The sequence below is a fragment of the Astatotilapia calliptera genome, chromosome 16 (genome assembly GCF_964374335.1).
Source record: "Astatotilapia calliptera chromosome 16, fAstCal68.1, whole genome shotgun sequence".
NCBI lineage: Eukaryota > Metazoa > Chordata > Actinopteri > Cichliformes > Cichlidae > Astatotilapia > Astatotilapia calliptera.
Genome location: NC_137437.1, coordinates 15,017,826 through 15,031,766, shown reverse-complemented (window position 1 = coordinate 15,031,766; position 13,941 = coordinate 15,017,826). Strand labels below are relative to the sequence as shown.

The following is a 13,941-nucleotide window of genomic DNA, read 5'->3' as shown; positions in this document are numbered from 1 at the left end:
AATCCATTCAGATTATACCATCTATTAATACTTTTGTTTTTGTGCTACAACTTGTGATATGTGCCCAGTCCAGCATAAAGATTCATGAAAATAACATTTTCTTCAGAGAATTCTGTGTTAAAAAGTTTTCTACATTCTTTATTTTTGCAATATTGTGAAATACAGAAGTCACTGTTTGTCTTTTGCATTGTGGAGTTTTTGAGTAGTTTGCGCTCAAATATGAGACTTTACAGATCAGCCTGATTTTTTTTCTGTTTTGATGCTAAAAAAAAAAAAAAAGACCAGTGAAAATGTCAGGCTTTTATCTTTAATATTTCTTGAAATATTCATGTTCAAACACTGCCTCAGATTTCAATGAGCAAAAGGAAACAAAACTCATTACATATGTTAAATTATTTATGTAAATTAGAGTTTTGGAGAGCAGAAAATGTTCTAAAGATTGGCAGATTTGAGATTCAGTGAACCGTGAGAACATGGATCTGATGGAGCTTCAGTTTTAAGTTAAGTTGTTTACAGGCCTGGACTGTTGTGTCACACACAGATAGTCCATTTCAGACTTATGTTTGGCTTGGGTGAAAGTGCTGTCTGTACAGAATTCACAGAACACGGTGGTGTTAAGGCACAGTTGAAACCACGCTGACTTTTTATTAGAGAGCCGGCAGGTTAAAGAGGTTCTAATCTCATCTAAAAGAAACTGACATTTGCATTTTCACACCTCTGTTGGGCGAAGTCTAGAAATGTTCAGGGCTTCAGTGCATGCATTAAAACCAACTTAAAAATATGGTGAAATGTCTCAGGACCCACTTTCTTTGCTCTTTTTAAAATAATGACTTAGGAAGAAGCAGTGTGCTTGTACATTAAAAACATTTTAAAAAAACAACAAAGTCGTGCTTAGAACATTTCCACAGACCTCTAAAATAATCACCGTTCCATTATATATCCTTTCGTTCCTCAGTGTGAGCAGTGATTGAGCATTTCACATCACCAGACAAGGCGGGCCATACTTCAGCGACAGGAGCGTGAGTCGTGTCTAACAGTTTTGGTTTGAACTGTCCTCTTAACTCAATTGTTCTGATTTTGGTGTACACAGTCTTGACCTCGTGCTCTCAGATCTAGACCCTTTTCTTTTTAATTTTTAATTTTTATCCCTGATTAGTCCTTTTAATCTGCCTTGCACTTCGTTGCATCTTTCCACATTCATCTTAGTGCTTGTATTGTTAGTCCTTTCTTTTCTGATTCATAAAAAAGACCAAGTTAGAAAAAAAATGTACATTTTATTTTCCATTTGTGCAACAAATCTAAAGTCAGCTTGTCTTCTTTCATGCTCTGAGACACACACATGCACACACAGATGCACATGCACACTCATACACTCACTTTGCTGTAAGTTGGTGACACGAGTCCTTGGAAAGTGCAGTATTCAATTTGTAACTATTATGGAGACAAGGACAAAGTCCTTTATGTGAGCAGCCACAGAGAGAAAATGGAAGCAGTCACTATAGCAACCGCCAGAAGAGTGCCCAACAAATCAACAAACAATGCGGTACAAGACTTTTCCAGGGGAGCCATTTAATGCGAAGCCTTGAATCATACAAAGTTGTCCTCTTAAGTTTCTGAAACCTGTCTTGGAGTGTCTGTGGGTATCTAAGCCCCAAGTACTTGGTAAAAACCTTGTGTTTTTCTCCGCACTTGTGCTTCAAGGCCAACTTGGCTGAATGTGCCAAAGAACTGTCTTCTTGGGTCATGGCAACCTCAGGATTTCATCTGTGTGATCAGCCTTCAGGAAGTGCTTACTGCCACTAAAGAACAAAACAATACTTACTTATTAAAAGCATTTTGTGTTTTGAAGTAATCTGGACCCGCTAACAAAGCTCAAATTTAGTATTTTGTGATGGACGCAGAACTTCTTTGTTTGTGAGTGCGATGCATCCAAGGCTGACGTTTAAGACAAACTGCAATTGTTTTTTTAGGGAAATTGTCTACCGGACTCAGCAGTGTGGGTGGTATTGTTTTCAGTGAAATAATTCACTGTTTTGAGCTCTATGGCAGGTGTTATATGATTTTGTCAGTGTGATAGCATCTCTGTGCATGAAATGATGAAATGTCATAGCTGTGCAGTATCATGGTCCTGGGCCATGTTGGCCCAGTATTCTTAGTTTTTGTGTGTTTTTGTATTTTGTTCCCTATTTATGCCTTGGTTCCTAGGTTATTTAGTTAAGATGTTCCTTATTTGGTTACCTCCTGTGTGCCCCTGTGTATCTGTGAGCCCTCGTCTCTCCTTGTGTTTTATTCCATGTTTTCCCCAGCCCGTTATGACTGTGTTCTCCCCGTGCTCTCTCTCCTCCTGTCTGAACCTCTGTGTACTTCCTGTTTTACTTTGACAGTCTCTCGTCAGTATGCGTCATGTTGTGTTCACTCCTGCCCTGTCTCGTTATGATTATCTGTGTCAGCTGTGTTCCCCGTGTGCTCCCACTTCCCTCGTTAACCCTCTGTGTATTTATGTGCATGTCTCCCTCAGGTCAGTGTTGCGTCGTCAATGTCTTCTCCCTGAACCTGTGTGTCTTTCTGTGTTCCCTCGGTCTTCTGTTAGTATTCCCAGTTTAGTTCTGTTTCGTTTTAAAGGCCTGCAATAAAGCAGTGATTTTGAGTTCAGTTCCTGTCTCCGTGAGTTTTGCGTTTGGGTCCTCATCTGCCTCCACACAGCCAGTTCATGACATGCAGTCGAGAACAAAATTTAAAGTGGGTGTGGTTCGACCTACAAGTACAAATCATCAGTGCTGCGAGTACGCCTAAAGGGTTCCAGGCCTCTTTGCTTTATGCCTCTGCACTGCATTCTTCTTAGTTTTTAATATATTACTTCCCATATTAAGTATCTTTATCTGCTGTACGAACATGCAATATTATTGAAGATGGATGTGGTGCATGAGCTCAGTGGAGTCGAGCTGGTATGATCCCATCGGGAGATTTATGAAAGTTAGCCACTTAGTTTAATGGCACTTCCTTTTGTCCTCCCTCCCTCTGTAATTCCTGCAAGTGGATTTCACTTTCCCATGGCCCCTGTTTGAGTAAATATCTTCTGTGGTTCTGACCTCGCTCTAAATTTCACCACCAGAAACAAAACTGTGCCGTGGCTGAAGCTGCCTGACTCGAGCTGTCCGCGTGTCACAGCGGCGAGTTTCCAAAAGTGCAGATCAACTGCGCGTTTTGTATGCACATGCACACACAAACTACTGATCTGCTTTTATTTGAGAGCGGCCCATTCGCTGGCAGAAGCGACTCAGAGAAGAGAACGGTGGTGTTTTCTTTGCCGAGGTGCGAAAAGACACTCTTGCAGTTTTTGATAAATGTTACTTGAACTCAGAGGAGTCTTGACTTAAAGACACAAACAACGCAACCCCCTCTCACAAAACAGAATGCATGTTTTGTAAGAAGTCCCATCCTTTAAGTAGTGTGATGCGACCGTGAGAGGGCCTCCCCATGCTGAGCTAAGTCAGACTGGGCTGGGAACCAGCAGGCACCGTGCCAGAGAACAAGTCTGCCTCATATCAAAAAGAAAAACTAACAACTTTCAGCCTGGGAAACCAAAAGTCTCTGCACATTTCATTAATGCATTATCAACGCGTTACCCTTGAGTTTCCTCCTAAAGTTAAGAACCTGAAAGTTTTCATTAAACTGAACTACTGCCTTTTCCCCCCCTACCCTTTCAGCAACAGCCATTTAAAGTTTTACACTTGCCAGTCTCTGCGGATTAGTTGTGCAGCCCGATCCATTTGTTTCAGATTTCCTAGCTCACAGGAAACAGACTTGTAATGCAGATAAATGTTTTCAACTGTTGCATATTAAACCCCAACTGTTGTCATCTAAACTGACATCTTGCATTAATTCATCTGGTGTTTAGATGCAAAGGTGGTACATACGTGTCTATGAGATGACATGCATCAGTCATTATTTAGGGGATAGGGTGGCATGTTTGGCATCAGTTTTCAGATCTTCATCCAATTTTAAATAAAGCATCAACTTGTTGTGGTGGTGGGAGGCCAGTTAGATGAAAGATGTTTAAGAAATATTTCAGATTGACTAAATTTACCCTGGGAAGGATGGTTAAGTGGAGAGACACCTTGTCCAAATCTGATAAACAAACAATAGACGAAAAGGAGGCCTGAAAAAGAGCGACCGAGCGCTGCAGCTGTCTTTTCAACTCTGTGCTTTTGCAACAAGACATAATGTAATCTCTCCTTGAGACGGGAGGATTTTTATAACCTGCGCTGGCTGGGCCTTGAGCAGGAGAAGAGACAGGCTGAGTGAAGGCTGTTTATCCCGCTGTGTCCTTGATATAAACATGTGAAAAATTTTCTGTGGTTCTTCTTTCTGCTAAATCAATACAAAGACATTCGGCCTCTGAACAATGTTGTAGCACTACAGAAAAAAAAAGTTTTCATCCTGTCTCTCTTTTCATAACTGTGTCCTTCAATGCAACAGAGCAAGGGACACTGAGGTCCTGCTTACTGCAATTTCACGAATGTAACCATGTACTCAATGTCATCCTTTCACCAAACCAAAGACAACCTTTTGTTAAGACCCTCATTTTTTAAGCATGCAAGGGTATTTGGGACGTGGCCAGGGCAGAGATGCTCAGACCGTCTACAAAACAAACTGAGATTAGAACCTTTGCTCCAAACTTTTGCATTAGTCACCCACAGTTCTGCTCATCCTGACATCTTCTATTGCTTGCTTTCTGTCTGGTTAAACTCCTCTGTAATCAGCTCTGATTTCCCCAGAGGGATTTTCCTCTCCCTCTTTCAGGTAGCAGCCAACCCTAACTTGTGATCCCTCTCAGGAGCAATTAAGATAAACCTCTAATTCATCTGCTTTATCCCAACTTGTCCTTCTTAGTTTCTCATTCACTGACTTCCACCGCCCCCTCTCCCCACCACCTCCCAAATACCTCCTTCAGTGACAGAAGCAAGGAGAGCACTGAGTCATGACATCATAATTCACCAGCTCCAGTTTTCACGGTTAAATCAATATCAGCGTGTCCGAGTCAAGGTTGGAGGCCGGCCTTCGCGCCTCAGCTCTTCCTACTTCTTTCTCATAGAAAATCATATAAATTGTCCCTAAAATAATTAAGCCTTCAGATCCCTCCCTGGACTATTTTTTCTTTTACTGGCTTCTGTCCGATGACTGCTCAGAGAGTCAAGGTAATGCTGAGAATAAAGCTGGTCTCTGGCGCCTTCTCCACTTTTCTTTCTCTCTTGCTCTCTTCCTCTGCTTTTTTGTTTCTTTCACACAATTTATAAAGAAGTCTCTTTGATTAAGCACGGCTGTCGGGTTTTTAAAACGAACAAACATGATTTCTGAACAGTTTGATAAACCGAGCGAGCAGACGGAAATGTTACATTTCCTGTTTTATCTGAGCCATGGTTAACCTTTCACAGGTGAGCAACAGAGATGAAAGCTGCTACTGTCCGACGTGTTTACCTGCAAATAAATCAATAAAAATAAATAAGAAATAATAATAAAAAATCATTTACACCGGTGTGTCTTGAATATGTGAGGGCTGTGAAAAGGTAAGTGTGGGAAATAGGAGAGGGGTGGAGAGAGGGGCGGTGTTTGAGAAGGGAGGGGTGTGTGTGTGTTCAGGGGGTCTGAACAATCTCTCAAAGCGCGGGGACAGACGGGAGCTAATATAAACGCTCTGCCCTTCACTCGGGGCTATCAGGGGCTAAGAAAACAGGGCTACCTCTGTCACTGACCTCAAGCGCTTCAAAGAAGCAGCGGGACGCGCTGAGCTCCTGCCGGCGGTCATGGCCACGCTGGAGGGCTGCCGCTGTCGGGGTGCCAGCGGCCGAAAAAACAGCAGCAGCAGCAGCAGCATTCTCTACAGCATTCTAAAGAGTGATGACCGCCTGGTGACCGCCGAGGAGCAACAGCAGCATCCCCAACAGCACACGCTGCAGCACTTGTTCCAGAAGCCCCCCTCTTCCGCTTCTGCCTCTTTGCAGGAGGTCCGACAGCAGGCTTGCTCTTGCGGCTCGTCTCGGCGCCGGGGCGTCCTCCGCTCCCCGCAGGTGACCTGCAAAGCGGCGTCCGCGGTCCTGGTGAAGACGCTGCGCTTCGTGAAAAACGTCCCCTGTTTTCGCGAGCTGCCCGAGGACGACCAGCTCGTGCTGATCCGGAGCGGCTGGGCGCCTCTGCTCGTGCTGGGACTCGCACAAGACCGGGTGGACTTTGAGACCACGGAGACCGTGGAGCCGAGCATGCTGCAGCGCATCCTCACGGGCTGTCCGGACAGGCAGAGCGAGGCTGTGGGCGGCCAGAACAGGGGGGCACCCGGCGTCTCTGTTGTGGACATCGAAGCGATCAAAGCCTTCCTAAAGAAGTGCTGGAGTGTAGATATAAGCACGAAGGAATATGCGTACCTGAAGGGAGCCGTGCTCTTCAACCCAGGTGGGTCAGGGCTTTTGATAGCAGAGCATCAGTTTTTAAGCACAGGTGCCACGCTCACGAGTGGAACCGTTTGATTTATTAATTGATGGGTAAAAGTTTGTTTTATTTCAGCATGACTGCTCTGATATTTACACTTTACCTAACTACTTGTCTGCGTTGTAACATTTTTATCAACTTTTCACTTCCCCCCATCCTTCCCCACCTCTAGATCTGGAGGGTTTGCGCTGTCTGCACTACATCCAGTCGCTGCGTCGAGAGGCGCACCAGGCTCTAAACGAGCACGTCAGGCTGATCCATCGCGAGGATACGACGCGGTTCGCCAAGCTGCTCATAGCTCTGTCCATGCTGAGGGCCATCAGCCCGCCAGTGGTCGCTCAGCTCTTCTTCAGACCCGTCATAGGGACTGTCAACATCGAAGAGGTCCTCATGGAGATGTTCTACGGGAAGTAGGTCACGGGTCCATAGTGGACTGAGATGAATTCAGCAGGTTCAGCTGTCAGATGGACTGAACTGCTCAAAGATTTAATTGGTTGGCAGGTGAGGACGACGTGTGGGACTCAATTAATTAAAGACAAATGTATTTGGGAAATCTTCAGTGACTGTGAAATGACCAACACAAGCAAGTGTGAGTGTGCATGTGAGAATGAGCGGCACAGAGAAAGAAAGAGAGAATGTGCTGAGGGAATATGTCATAATAGAGGAAAATATAAAGCAGCTCATGTAATTCATAACTTATTTGTTTTTATATAAAATATTTTTCTATAATAATAATGATAATAAAAAAAAACCCCTAAAAACAAACTATGTATGTGAGTGATAATTGCTCCGTCATTGCTGACACATTTTCCTCTGTGAAATCAGCCCTGGACAAACTCTTACGAAGGAAGATAATGTGTCTCAGTACACACGCAGAAAGTACTTAAGAAATCACGTCGCCTCGAAAAATATGAGTCACACTGATTGATGTCAACTACAGTTCAGTCACATCAACTACAGATTATCTTCAAAAGGTCAGGGCTTGGTGTAGCAGCTATTCACTGTCCAGTGAAGGAGGTAAGTTGTGGAGTATAAACACAGATGCAGGACTTCTGAATTCAGGTGAAATGCCCTGTTAGGCCACCAGAGTGCAACAGTATACAACGTGTAGCGATTGTACAAGTCACATGGATCAACTTCCCCTGTCATGCACACAGAAAGGGGCAAAAGTGGTTGAGGAAAAGGACCTTAGGTAATGTTCCTGTTCCTCGTAGTCTGGCCATCACAGTGTGGGCACAGTGCGGTAAGGTATCAACTTGCTCGCTGGAGAAAAAAAAATCTCCCTGTAACCAACAGAACAAAAGCTCCTAGAGACGCCGCATAAAATACACCTATGGTTTAAACCAGACCTCTGTAATGAGACACTACTGAGTGAATGTTCATCTCAGACAATGGCACAAGGACTTGCTGCTGTTACACCATAGCCACACGATGTTACGAAGCTCAGTCCCTGAACATCTCATCTAGCAGCTATAATACTTCATCACTGTTCAGAGGTCAGATGGCCTGAGCCTGCACTTGGTCTCGCTTTGTGGCAGCACCAATAAAATAACCCGGCCAGATTGTTAGCATTTTATATTATACCCAAACAATTGTGGTAGAAGTTCTCACACACTTTAATTAAGGAACAAGTAGCACACATTAAAGTAATACTTCAAGTAATGGTCCTGCACTATACACACATCAGAAGTAAAATGGCATATGATCGGATAATTATTGGATTAAAAACGATTACATTTGTGTCACAATGTTGCATCGACATGGAGCAGATTTTACGTTTCATACTGCGGGGATATTAGCCTACAATAATATATCACAATGTGGTCAGATTTATTTAATTTGAATTGGTTAGAACACTCATTAGTAAAACACAACGATATTAATTGGCAGAAAATTGAACTACTCAAATAAAGCACTTAGGTACGTGTGTAAAAGTGCTTAGCTGCTTTCCACCGTGATTCCCAAACGAGAAAGGAAAGAAAGATGAAAACAGACGTAAAGCTTCTTTGTTGGGTGTAAAATTGGAGAAGATTTCTCATCTCGGTCACCGAAGTATGAAAGGACCTCCTGTTTCTGGGTACACCTTAAAAAGTGGGGCGCAACAACATGGGAGGTGACTGTGTGTGTGTGGCTGTCTCCGAGGTGAGAGCAGAGAGAGGAGAAAGTGCAGGACGAGCTACCTTATTAAAAAGCCACAAAGCAGGGGGCTTTCGGCGAGAGGCAACATTGTTAAATTACGGCTCTTGGAAAGAACAAAAAGTTATGAGTCACATTTCTGAAACTTCTAGACTATAATGCTGTATCGGGAGCTCTCCAGTCACCATCCTCGCCGTCTTATAATAACCGCATGCGTTTAAATCAACATATTTACTGTTCTTTCGAACAAGGAAGCAAACAGCGAATCACTGTTTGTTGATCAAAGTTGATCAAATTGACTTTTCAGTCAAATTGTTTTCCATCTCTGGTTTCACATCAAAAACTCTCTGAAAAGATGTTTTCGAGATCAGTAGACCTTTCAATGGTGCCCTAAAGCAGAAAAAGCAGTGTCTCTGTGCTTAATTTGTTGCTATTAATTTCATGCAAGCAGAACAGCAAAGCACTAAAGGGAGGAGGTGATGCCAATAATAAAGGCTGGCACAGAAAACTTGAGATACTGATGAAATAGCTCACATACCTCCTGGTGGACAGATAAGGCATTGCAAAGAGTAAAATAACAAGAAAAAACAAAACAAAACCATGCACATGAAGGTGTATTTACACACACACACACACACACACACACACACACACACACACACACACACACACACACACACACACACACACACACACACACACACACACGGCCTTGCACATGTGCTCATGTGGACTTTGAAGCCATCCCGTCTATCTCCTCTGCCTTTTTCTTTCTCATCGGGGCCTATTTTCTCTCCAATTAAGCCTGTAATTGCTCTGGGTAATAAAGACTCTATTAATCCTGTGTCTGCTAATAAAACCACACTGGTTTGGCAGGAGGCTGCTTTTCTTGTGGCTGACAATATGTTGTGGGTGTTTGCCTGAGTTAGCATCACTTATTACAAAAAGAACACAACCAAAGCAGATTCCACCATTTGAGACCCTTTTCTTTCTGTCTTTCTTTCTTTTTAAATTGGTACGGTGTTACAGTTTCTCTTGGTGTTTGCATAGTCTGAAAGCAGCACTCCCCAGCACCACCACCACCGCCCTTGTCTCCAGCAAAAATGTCCACAGGCTGAATTTTATAAACACTGTCTTTAGCTTCATTTCTTCATCATTCTGCCTTCTACTCAGTCTTTTCCTGCTTTTTTTTTCTTCCTCTGCCCCAGTTTCTGTGTTTTCTCCTGGGGTTGGCAGACATCAGTAAATCTGCTTTCTGTCTCTGTGTTTACCAGTGTTCAGACACCCGTTGTAGGTAGTGTGTATCCCCAGGAGATGGCACTGTTTGTCAGCACTCACCCACCAATGTGCAGGCAAATGTCAGGCGTCAACTGAAACTGCTTGGCCTTAAGCCAAGCTGTTTCTTATATCAGCACCTTTTTTTTGTTAAAGGTTTATCTTCACTTGGCATTTCTGGCTCTATCTGAAAGGCAGTGAACATAAGGAGAGAGCAAGGGGGAGAGCATGCAGCAAACTTATTCAGGTAGCTTTAAACCAGAGAATTTCATGGTGCTTGTTTTAGACACCGTTTGATTTCCATCGTTACCTGTATGTTTGTATGTCACACTTCTCTCAAATGGCCAACTAAGTCATTGAAGTTGTTTGTTTTTGTTTTACTTTGCCACCAGGGGGGATTTGTGACAGAACGATAGCAGTAAGGTTAAAAAGGGAAGGTTTGCAACATGGCAGCAAGGCCTGCTATGACGTATAGCTTGGTGATGGTGGTGCTGACAGACAGGAGACTGAGCTGGAGGTTGAAGAGTTGAAGATGCTCAGATGCTTCTTTAGTAGTGGAAAGGATTAGAAATGAGTACATCAGAGGGAAAGCTCAGGTCGAGTGTTTTGGAGACAAAGGTGCAAAACTGAGATGGTCTGAACATGTACAGAGGAGGGATAATGGTTATACTGGACAAAGGATGTTGAAGATGGAGTTGCCAGGAATGAGTGAAAAGAAGAAGGTCACAGAGAGAGATTCATGGATGTAGTGTAGGAGCACATGCGGGAGGGTTGGTGTGACAGAGGCGAATGCTAGGGAGGGCAACATGGAGGCAGATGATCCGATGTGGCGACCCTATGAGGCACAGCTGAAAGAAGAAGAAGAAAAAGAGCTGCTCATTTCAGTTTCATTTTTATTCTTTTAAAAAATAATTTAGTTTTTATTAGTTTCAGTGTTTTCATTGTCTCAGTGGTTCTTTGTTTTGTTTTTTAGTACGGATAAGTATTTGTGTATAAGTATATGCAAAAGTTTTTGTTTTGCATGAACTGAGGAGCTGACATGTTTTTGCACACCTATTTTTTAGTTTTGTTTAGTTCTAGTTAAATTCCATGATTTGCATTCATGCTATCTAATACCAGAACATCTCCTTTAAACAGTCTGCTTATCTGCCTTTCTCCTTTCTTCACTGCACTGACATTTTGCTGCAAGAAAGAATAATTATCAGTACAATTACGTAACGTGTTTCTTGACAGGATGAGGAAATAGAGGACAGAGGAATATGATTAGATCTGGCATATTTCTGGACACAACTATACCATAGGGTCAAGAAACATGCCCGTCTATTCTCTTAGAGGGCAAATGTAGTTGCAATGATTGTACACACATGGACATCACCTTCCAATGAGTCTAGTATTACAGCATTTCGGTGTTATCCACCAGAAAGAGCAGCTGGATCATAGACTTTATAGAAAGATCTTTATAACTGGACGTTCAAGGCACAGTTTGTTTAAAGACTTATTTCAACAGTACTAAAACACTTGTTCATTTACCCTGTGCCAGATTTCCCAGGGCTGATCACTGATTCAAATGTCCTGTTTCACATCTGGTGGATGTAGCTGACTCTAGCCATTACAAAATCATGTGGTAATGAAAAAAAGAAAAAAAGAAAAAAGGTTAAGAGCATAATCAGGTGTGTTATGAATTGCTGCTGGTTCAACTTGGACACAAAAGGAAAACATCGAAAGGAAATCAATGTTTTTAATGTGCAGTGAGAAAGTAAGGGCAACTGATCATGATTGTGTTTCTATAAAGATAGACATTTCTTTCCAAGTGAAAATTGTGTTTATATATTTATATAAATATCTATATTATATATAGAATACATATCTATTTGCTATGCATACTCAAAAATCACACCTTCAAATATATGTAAAAAGTCTTTCAAAACACAAAAGGAATTCTTTTCTTTCCTTAAACATGAACTATCCATATGAACCAAATGAATTATCAGGATGGGAATAATACTGTTATTTTTTTTAAACCAAAACATTGAAAATGCTTTACCTTTGAATCTAGAAGAGCAGAGGACATTTTTTTGTCATGTGGGATTTAAAAGCCACCTTAATCTCTTTAACAAACCAGGAGCCACACCGAAGGGCACAAAACCAGCATAACACTTATACACAAATCCTCTTTCTATGGAAGATGAAATGCAAATAAGTATGACATCTCAAGCAAACTCTTTTCAGTTATAAAAATAGAATTCTTTTTAAAATAATCTACAGATTTCTTTTTAAGGTGAGGCATTTCACTATCACTCTAAAACAGCAAGGCTGTTTGTCTCAATAGAAAATATGAAGCTTTAGAGAGAGATCTGCCAGTCTATCTGCTTGGAGAGGACGAGCGCTGCTCCCCAACCACTCCTCCTTTTCAGTCCCACGAGACGATATATTTTTTGCCAGCTTCTCCTTCTTTTTGCATATTCTATTTTTTTTTTTTTAAAAAGAGAGAGTTTCCTTTTAAACTAGATACACCTTTTACAGGTAAACGAAAACAAGTTTTAGCTCCTTGAAGCTCCTGAAATGTCCAGGCGTTTCCCAAAGTTCGAAAAAAAAAAAGTTCTCTTTAAACAACACAAAGATTTTTAAACAAACAAACAACAGCGCACGCACATGTCATATTGGCTTTCCTATCGAGCGTGTTACAAAATAAGAAAGAAAAAAAGAAAAAGAGACAAAAAAAGAGAAAAAGATTAAAAATATACAACTCTTTATGACAAGTTAAAGCAAAAGTCCTACATTAGAGAAGGCAACAAACATGATTGAATAAAATAAACAAAAGAACAAAACAGGAAAACACTGATGCTACAAATAAATTGAAATATATGTACAGACCCTGTTTTCCATTTGCTTGTATGGATGCAATTTCTTGTATGTGTGTATGTGTGTGTGTGTATTCGTTCCTGTGAATAATTGCCATAGTGTGTTGGTTCTTCACCATGGAGTCCTTGTGAGTCCATTTCTCGCTAGTTAATGAAACAGTGTGTTCGCATTATCCCCTGTAGTTCCACATAGAAAACATCCTCTGGAAACGAGGTGCAGTCCGACTGAACAACAAGACAAACCACGTCCAGGAACCTGCTTTACCTCCATGACTAGCTGCCGGAGCCATACGGATCCAAATGCTTTTTGCCGTAATCACAACCTCGAACTGTGTTCCTAAGAACTGCCAGACTGTAACCTCGTCATGTCTGACGTTGAGCGATCTTCCTAAAGCTGGCGCCGAGTCTGCTTGCCATTACCAGATGACGCTGGAGATGCTGGTTTCCCTGGGCAGCAGAGGGAGCATGGCGTTGTTGGCGTGCCCCTCCTCCAGACTGTGCTCTCGGCTCTTCCCGGGTGGCCTCTGTCCGTTCAGCAGTGTCAGTGGGATGTTGCAGTAGGTGTGCTGGTTTCCCAGGGATGAGAGAGGTGGCAAGGTCCCTCCTGGGGGCATGTCGTACTCGTAACTGCGGTAGTAGTGTTTCTGCCTCATGGTGGTGTGGTAGGTGCTGTGGAACGAGGAGCGCAGCTCTGGGTGGGCGGTGGCCATGGCCGTGGAAGTGGCCGCCGCCATGGACATGGCAGAAACAGTCTGCAGCTCTCCGAATGGGCCCTGCTCGCTGACGTCTAGTGCCGCCTCATGCGTGAGCATGGGCTCCGTGCGTCTGAAGGGCATCTCATACTGCAGCTGCTTCCAGAACTTGGAGCTGAGCTTGTTGCTCTTGGTTCCACGCCATTTGATGACAGTAAGGGTCTTAATGGTGTGTTTAAGCGCCTCCACTTCCTGGTAGTTCATGATTCCGCGCAACTCGGCACATTCGATCAGGATGACTTTGATCTCACCCGTCACCAGCATGTTGCGCAGTCGCGTCTCCAGCTCAAAGATGCTCCAGCCTCGCCGCACTACGTAGTTGGGTGTCATAACTATGATGAGGCGTTTGCTCTGGTCTACACAGCGGGCCACGTCCTCTATGTAGGCTGCGGGAAAGAAGCGGGAAGGAAAGAGAAGAGCAAAAATTTATGTGA

General features: G+C 42.9%; 2 protein-coding genes across 5 annotated transcripts in view; one reads left to right on the top strand and one right to left on the bottom strand.

Moving 5' to 3' along the window:
* Nucleotides 1-4,530: 4,530 nt before the first annotated feature.
* nr0b1 (nuclear receptor subfamily 0, group B, member 1) lies at nt 4,531-7,248 on the top strand. Its single transcript, XM_026145746.2, has 2 exons — nt 4,531-6,447; nt 6,656-7,248. Exons 1-2 carry the CDS (start codon nt 5,805-5,807, stop codon nt 6,895-6,897), a joined length of 885 nt encoding a protein of 294 aa, XP_026001531.2. The 5' UTR covers nt 4,531-5,804; the 3' UTR covers nt 6,898-7,248.
* Nucleotides 6,950-13,941, bottom strand: part of il1rapl1a (interleukin 1 receptor accessory protein-like 1a) — a 187,776-nt gene continuing 180,784 nt past the window's right edge. For all 4 annotated transcript variants that reach the window (XM_026145483.2, XM_026145485.2, XM_026145487.2 and 1 more), the window contains one exon: nt 6,950-13,893. In XM_026145483.2, coding sequence (XP_026001268.1) covers nt 13,172-13,893 — 722 coding nt within the window. In that variant the 3' untranslated portion in view covers nt 6,950-13,171. The remainder of the gene's footprint in view (nt 13,894-13,941) is intronic.

Bases quoted from the DNA above. Each gene is read 5' to 3' on its own strand.
- nr0b1 (XM_026145746.2), top strand. From the start codon at position 5,805: ATGGCCACGCTGGAGGGCTGCCGCTGTCGGGGTGCCAGCGGCCGAAAA. The intron at 6,448-6,655 runs GTGGGTCAGGGC...CCCCACCTCTAG, and splicing joins AGCCGTGCTCTTCAACCCAG to ATCTGGAGGGTTTGCGCTGT.